We start from the raw sequence: 7,205 nt of genomic DNA on the forward strand, positions 1-7,205 counted from the left end.
TCTCTCTCTCTGTCTCTCTCTCTCTCTCTTCTCTGTCTCTCTCTCTCTCTCTCTCCTCTCTGTCTCTCTCTCTCTCTGTGTCTCTGTCTCTCTCTCTCTGTCTCTGTCTCTCTCTCTCTCTCTCTCTCTCTGTCTCTCTCTCTCTGTCTCATCTATCCAACTTTGTTCTTGTTTGTCTTTCTTTACATTTTTCTCTCTCTCTCCATTCTGTTGGGTTTCCTCAGTCTCTCGCCTCCTGAAGAGCTTGTGGATGTATTTGTTGTTTATAGTTTAAGTTATCCTCAAACGTCAGATTTAAGTTGTGTAGGGACAATATAATCAAGTAATGAGGATTTAACATGGTCTTGTTTTCTAGGAGGATGTTTGGTGCTGGATAAGCCCCTCAAGTTAATAGAAGGTAAGTAGCTCAGAGAAGTCTTGAGTCCTGAAATAAATAACTATGAGAAAGATTTTGGTGTTTCGGAGTACATAAAATTCTGTCTTTTGTGTGAATACACATTGGAATGAAAATGGTTACTCTCTAGCCCTGGAGGACACACCAGTGTCAACACATACCTGGAGTAGTGGACCTAAAAAGCGTGGCAGAGAAGAGATGGAAGACTCTGAGGAGGAGAGCCAGCCTCTGAAGATGAACAGGTTAGACAAGGAGTCTCAGTGAAATGGCAACATCCATCAAAGTATTAATGAAATGTATGTATGAAAGCTTCCCATTGGCTGAAAATCATAATACCTCTGGTTTACTGTGTTCAGATTGGAGGAGGCAGAGCCCACCACTACAGCTGTAGAGGGAGAGGAGGAGGAGGAGGAAGGAAGCGGGGGGGATGAGACAGAGACTGGAGAAGCAGAGGCTGCTCTGTCCCCTATAGAGGAGGCCAAAGCTCAGGTGAGAGGATGACTGACGTGATTAGGATGAATACATCATTAGGCAACAACAGTTCATTTGGCTGTTCTGGGTTGCTTGTCTTCGTTGTTTTATGTTACTATGGTTGTTGTTAGCGAATAACCAGCCACTATCATAGCATATTTCTCACTTGTTGCGCCAGAAATGGCACCCTGTTCCTTATGGGCCCTGGTCAAAAGTAGTGCACTTCATAGTTAGAGTGCCATTACATACAGAGTGTATGGTTAATCAGGAAAAGGAGGCGTTGACTATTGGTTGTTGCTTTTCTATCCTCAGGAGGCTGAGGTCAAAGGAGAACTGACTGATGACCAGGGAGAGGAGGAAGAGGTTGCCACACAGGAGCCTGATGCTGTGCTGGAGAACAGAACGACAGAGGAAGATGTGGAAATGGAAGAGCAGGATACGAAGGAGGAAGATTCCATTGAGGCTAAAGTATGTGTTTCAATGCCTCAGTTGGAATGTGTGAGATGGGGCCATTATTGGAGAAAGGGGTTCAGAGATGAGACAATGGGATCCTTTCAATGTTGGAAAGTTCCTATTTGTAATGTGCACATGTTTCTACAGTATATGTTAGAAAGGGAATTGGGGAATATGTTTTCCGCCACTACTTTTTTCTCTTTGTCCTCTGCAGGACACCGTAGATGCAGCTCCTGTGGCATCAGAGGAATTGGCTGAGACGGAAGCTGTGGTGGTGGAGAAGGAGGCTCCTCTCCTGTTAGAAGAACCAGCCTCTGCTACAGAGAAGTCCACTCCGCCTGCAGAGCCAGCCCCAGCCCCAGCAGAGCCCTCCTTCTCTGGGGAGGTGATTGAGGAGGCAGGCGAGGCCGCAGATACACCCATGGAAGGAGAGGAGGGGGCGGAGAAAGCAGTGAAGGAAGAGGAGAAATCCATGGAGGCGGCCATCACAGTGGACAGCAGTAGCCAGGAAACAGTGGTCCAGATAGGGGTAGCAGACCTGTCCTACCAGCCTCCGGAGGAAGGAGAGAACCAGCCTCTCACAGAGGAGGCGGCAAGAGAAGAGGTCAAAGGGGACGAAAAGAAAGAGGTAGAAGAGATGGAGAACGTTACAACCACAGAGGATGAGAAAGAGGAGGGAGAGAGTGAGAGCTCAGACGAGGGTGGCGACGGTAAGGTCCTTTGGAGGAGAGGCAGTGGCCAAGCGGCGGTGCCTAAACATAAATCTAAGAGACTGAGCAGAGTGGTCATGGAGCCCGAGGAGCAGGGCACAGAGCAGCCGGAGGTCACGGAGGAAGAGGAGGAGGAGGAGGAAGCTAGAACGACAGAGGAGGAAGAGGGGGCTGTAAAGAAGAGCTTGGCTGAGGAAGAGGTGGAGGAAGAGGAGCATCCACCAGTGGTTGATCAGAGAGCATTGAGGAGGAAGAGCCGACAGGTCCAGGCTCCAAAGAGAGCCAAAGGGAAACGACGCAGCAAGATCTAAACACAGCAGACGTTGCATTTATAAAAACGCACACAAAACACATGTTTAGAGGTGTGCAGTAAGGGATGTTTTCTACCTGGTTTTAGGGTTTGTAAGGCATCTAAAGTTAACATGTATTATCTCTGTACAATGTTGTTTAGATTTTTACTTTAGGTGGTTTTATGAAAGGTTTAAGTACATGAATACTCAATACTCTGTTGCAATAAGTCAATGTGAAGTCTTTTTAAGGTTCAGAATTGATTTTATTCTTGTTTTTATTGCCTTGCTCTTTCAGTACTGACTGAGATTGAGTTTCACAGGCCTGATGTGGTAGTTTGAAGATGATTTTCATTCTCTAGCTCAGTAAAAAAAAATCCAATAGCCTCGTCCTACACTGAGTCTGTGGTTGTTACATTTATACCATTTACAGTATTTAAATAGTTTGGGTTGAAATGCACCTCCTTAGTTTGGAGATGTTGGAGTTATTTGATAAAAACAGTCATTGAAGGTCTGTTCCAATGAAAGCCAGCCGACCCAGTTGCTCTTGAAGACCAGGTTTTCCTACACCCCCTGTTTTCCTACACCCCCTGTTTTCCTACACCCCCTGTAATAACAGTCACTTGTATTACGGAATGAAATGTTCTAAAAATACCAGGGGTTTTCTCCATGTTGTCTTATCTCTTCAGATGTGCTGAAATACTTTTTATTTAGGAAAAAGCTGTGAATGAACGTCAATTATAATATGTAAGTTGCACGGCACAGACGCACACATGCACATTGATATATAAACGTGTATACACACAACTATAGTATTTTGTGAATATACCCAGTAATAGGAAAAATAGATTTGGTTATTATTGTTCTTGCCCAAGTATAATTCAAGATTATAATTTAAACTTTATCTTATATCTAATAGCATGTTTAATTGCAAATGTATTGATTTTAAGGGTAGAATATGTATATTACAGTAAGTAGATAGCAGAATTGAAGTGAATGTGACTCTATATACCGGTGATATTTATATACACTGTTGTATAATGGCACAACATTCACTGTTTACAAACACAAATTTGCTACACAAGTTGAGCTATTTCTGTGTGAATTTGATGCTGTCATTGGCCGTGTCACTTCACTGGTAAAGGTACGTTGAGGCAAAGATAAAGCAGAATCTGTCAGTGGGCTATTTATGTTCCATGGCTATGGGTTAATACACTGCTCCAAAAAATAAAGGGAACACTAAAATAACACATCCTAGATCTGAATGAATGAAATATTCTGATTAAATACTTTTTTTCTTTACATAGTTGAATGTGCTGACAACAAAATCACACAAAAATTATCAATGGAAATCAAATGTATCAACCCATGGAGGTCTGGATTTGGATGTCAGAATGAGGCTCAGTAGTGTGTGTGGCCTCCACGTGCCTGTATGACCTCCCTACAACGCCTGGGCATGCTCCTGATGAGGTGGCGGATGGTCTCCTGAAGGATCTCCTCCCATACCTGGACTAAAGCATCCGCCAACTCCTGGACAGTCTGTGGTGTAACGTGGCGTTGGTGGATGGAGCGAGACATGATGTCCCAGATGTGCTCAATTGGATTCAGGTCTGGGGAACGGGCGGGCCAGTCCATAGCATCAATGTCTTCCTCTTGCAGGAACTGCTGACACACTCTAGCCACATGAGGTCCTACGGCGTCTCCAGACTCTGTCACGTCTGTCACATGTGCTCAGTGTGAACCTGATTTCATCTGTGAAGAGCACAGGGCGCCAGTGGCGAATTTGCCAATCTTGGTGTTCTCTGGCAAATGCCAAACGTCCTGCATGGTGTTGGGCTGTAGGCACAACCCCCACCTGTGGACGTCGGGCCCTCATACCACCCTCATGGAGTTTGTTTCTGACCGTTTGAGCAGACACATGCACATTTGTGGCCTGCTGGAGGTCATTTTGCAGGGCTCTGGCAGTGCTCCTCCTGCTCCTCCTTGCACAAAGGCGGAGGTAGCGGTCCTGCTGCTGGGTTATTGCCCTCCTACGGCCTCCTCCACGTCTCCTGATGTACTGGCCTGTCTCCTGGTAGCGCCCCCATGCTCTGGACACTACGCTGACAGACACAGCAAACCTTCTTGCCACAGCTCGCATTGATGTGCCATCCTGGATGAGCTGCACTACCCACTTGTGTGGGTTGTAGACTCCGTCTCATGCTACCACTAGAGTGAAAGCACCACCAGCATTCAAAAGTGACCAAAACATCAGCCAGAAAGCATAGGAACTGAGAAGTGGTCTGTGGTCACCACCTGCAGAACCACTCCTTTATTGGGGGTGTCTTGCTAATTGCCTATAATTTCCACCTGTTGTCTATTCCATTTGCATAGCAGCATGTGAAATTTATTGTCAATCAGTGTTGCTTCCTAAGTGGACAGTTTGATTTCACAGAAGTGTGATTGACTTGGAGTTACATTGTGTTGTTTAAGTGTTCCCTTATTATTTTTTTTAACAGTGTATATAGACCCTACACCTGGGTCATATTCACTAAGCACCAAACGAAAGAAGGAAACCTTAAACAGGGAGGGACTACCTGAGACTGGTTTTAGGCAACGTGTTTCTCTATTAGTATGACTGCTGTTTGTTAGCTATAGCTGTGTCCAGGCTGGTCATGTAAAAGCTACATCGTAAAACACCTGGTGGATCTCAATAGTCTACAGGGGTTTTGTCTCCTTCGCTCTCCTTCACCTGGTACTGATCTGAAAACAACTAGAGATAAGTTAAAGCAATATGGCAGAAACCTACCTGGGGATTTTCCACTTCCAGATCAGTGAAGGAGACGAGGAGAGGATGCCACTGTATGCACCCCATTTGTTGATTGTGGAAAATCAGTTTCAAACACCACTACACTTGTGGGTTGATTCCTTTACGTATGTTGCTATCATCCACCTGTTAATACTCTGACCCCGGTCCCCCAAAATGTGAATCAAGGCTTAGTTTTAACTCGGCTGTGTAACATTCCGTACATCTATGTTAGTTCTGGTTGTTTTCAATTTGAATGTGTCCTGGATATAAGGCAACAGCGGAGGGAGCCAGAGGAGGAGTCATTGAGCTGCATTTAGTTTAGCATGGCCTCTACTAGTGTTTTCAGATTCAGGTTGATTATAGAAGTCACCTCTTGGTGGTGCTCATATTCTGCCTTGGCTGCTGTGGTTCCCACTGTCTTCTGTGTCTAGGGTGGTTTTATACAGACTTCCTAGATATCTACAGGCTTACCCCAGGGCTGTGTTCAGTGGCGTCCGATGTTACAGAAGGTTAAGATGGAAAGAGATTCTGTTAGCTGGGCACAAGACAATCCTGTCTGCAATGTTCAGAACGTGGCACCTTCCTGAACGTACCCTAATACTCTAAATCTTATTGACCTCATTCACAACCAATAGCCAGAATATGGCAGGCTTTAGTGTGTCTGTTCCAAATGGCAAATGATTCCCTATATAGTCCACTATAACCTTTTTATTTAACTAGGCAAGTCAGTTAAGAACAAATCTGATTTAGAATGACCCTAACCCGGATGAAATGAATGGAGTGTTTACTTTCCTATGATTTGAAAAGAAAGAAAAATGTGTGCCTTTTATTTAATGATCCCTGCCTGTGTTAGGGACCTTGTTTTCCGTGTTGAGCTTGAACTAATACGTAGAATTTCAAATCACCTGAATTCACTGAGTTATAGTAGATTTAAACTAATTCCTGCATCTTGTGATGTTACTGGACATTTACTATTGGTTCGTCAGCTGTTTTAGTATGGACTACTGTTTATCTTAATATATCTTACTGAACGTCTTTCAGCCTATGAATTCCTTGTAGTTAATAAACCATTTTTTTCTGGAATTAGACTTTGTATTTATTTGGTGTGTCTCTAGCAGCCTGAGAGGACTGACAGGAAACCCTCAGCTTACCTTTCCCCTTCCTTTTTTGATCCTATTTTATTAGATCATTGGGATGGAATTAACAGAACAGAGTCAAACGTGGGTTTGTTGTTTGACTCCATCCCATTAATTCCATCTCAGCCTTTACACTGAGCCCATCCTCCTATAGCTCCTCCCACCACCGGCCATTGATTTAGTTATATCTGTATATCACGTGAACCTTGTAGAAAGGCACGTGCTCCAGATCTGCCTTGTGCCTCCGTCGCTACAGGGACATCTCTCTAGGTGATCTCAACTCTGTTGCCTCTCCACACAGCCTGTCATATTCCCCACTGGAGCACAGCCTTCTATCTGTCTGTGTGTGCTTGCCGTCAGATAAGCCCAGCAGAGCCTTATCGTCAGCTGTCTAGAGTGCAGCAACGAGAGGGATGTGTGTGTGTGTGTGTGCGCGAGCCAGGCTGCAGGTCTTTTATGTAGCCGTTTGTCCTGTTTTATGTGTTCCTGCCTCTCCTCTACCCCCTCTCCCTCTCTCCATTGATGGTGTGACGTGTATAATTGATGGCCCCATATTGCTGTGGTGTAGCTGGTTTAATGGGGCTTGACACAGAAAGGGAAAGCTGCATGCAGCCTGGGAGGGGACTTAACCCTTTCACCTACCTCTCTATACACACACGCACATGCCCAGACGTATACACACACACACACACAGGCACCCATGATGGTAGTAACATCAATGGGTTAATTACTCACACTATTATCAGTGGACAGAAAAATAGAATATATTAGCTGTGTGATTCAACCACTGAGGCCCCCACTCTTCTGACTCGAAGGGAACACCAATAGTTTTAGCAAGCCAGCGTTAGCTATTGCCCACTGTTTTGCTCGACTGAGTCGAAGTGTCTGACAAAGGTAAGTGACTAGCAGTGTTTCCCAACCAGCTGTGATGGTCTCAGCTGTAGTGCATGCTCTGACCAGAAGGGG

At 44.9% G+C, this 7,205-nt stretch overlaps 1 protein-coding gene across 1 annotated transcript in view; it reads left to right on the forward strand.

The window, feature by feature from the left end:
• The window catches only part of LOC109877835 (soluble lamin-associated protein of 75 kDa), a 31,968-nt gene extending 25,782 nt beyond the window's left edge, over positions 1-6,186 (forward strand). The window contains exons 9-13 of the mRNA XM_031825900.1: positions 356-397; positions 525-636; positions 751-883; positions 1,178-1,333; positions 1,533-6,186. Coding sequence (XP_031681760.1) covers positions 356-397; positions 525-636; positions 751-883; positions 1,178-1,333; positions 1,533-2,339 — 1,250 coding nt within the window. The 3' untranslated portion in view covers positions 2,340-6,186. The remainder of the gene's footprint in view (positions 1-355; positions 398-524; positions 637-750; positions 884-1,177; positions 1,334-1,532) is intronic.
• The last annotated feature ends 1,019 nt before the right edge of the window (positions 6,187-7,205 follow it).

The sequence above is a fragment of the Oncorhynchus kisutch genome, linkage group LG6 (genome assembly GCF_002021735.2).
Source record: "Oncorhynchus kisutch isolate 150728-3 linkage group LG6, Okis_V2, whole genome shotgun sequence".
Classification (NCBI taxonomy): Eukaryota; Metazoa; Chordata; class Actinopteri; order Salmoniformes; family Salmonidae; genus Oncorhynchus; species Oncorhynchus kisutch.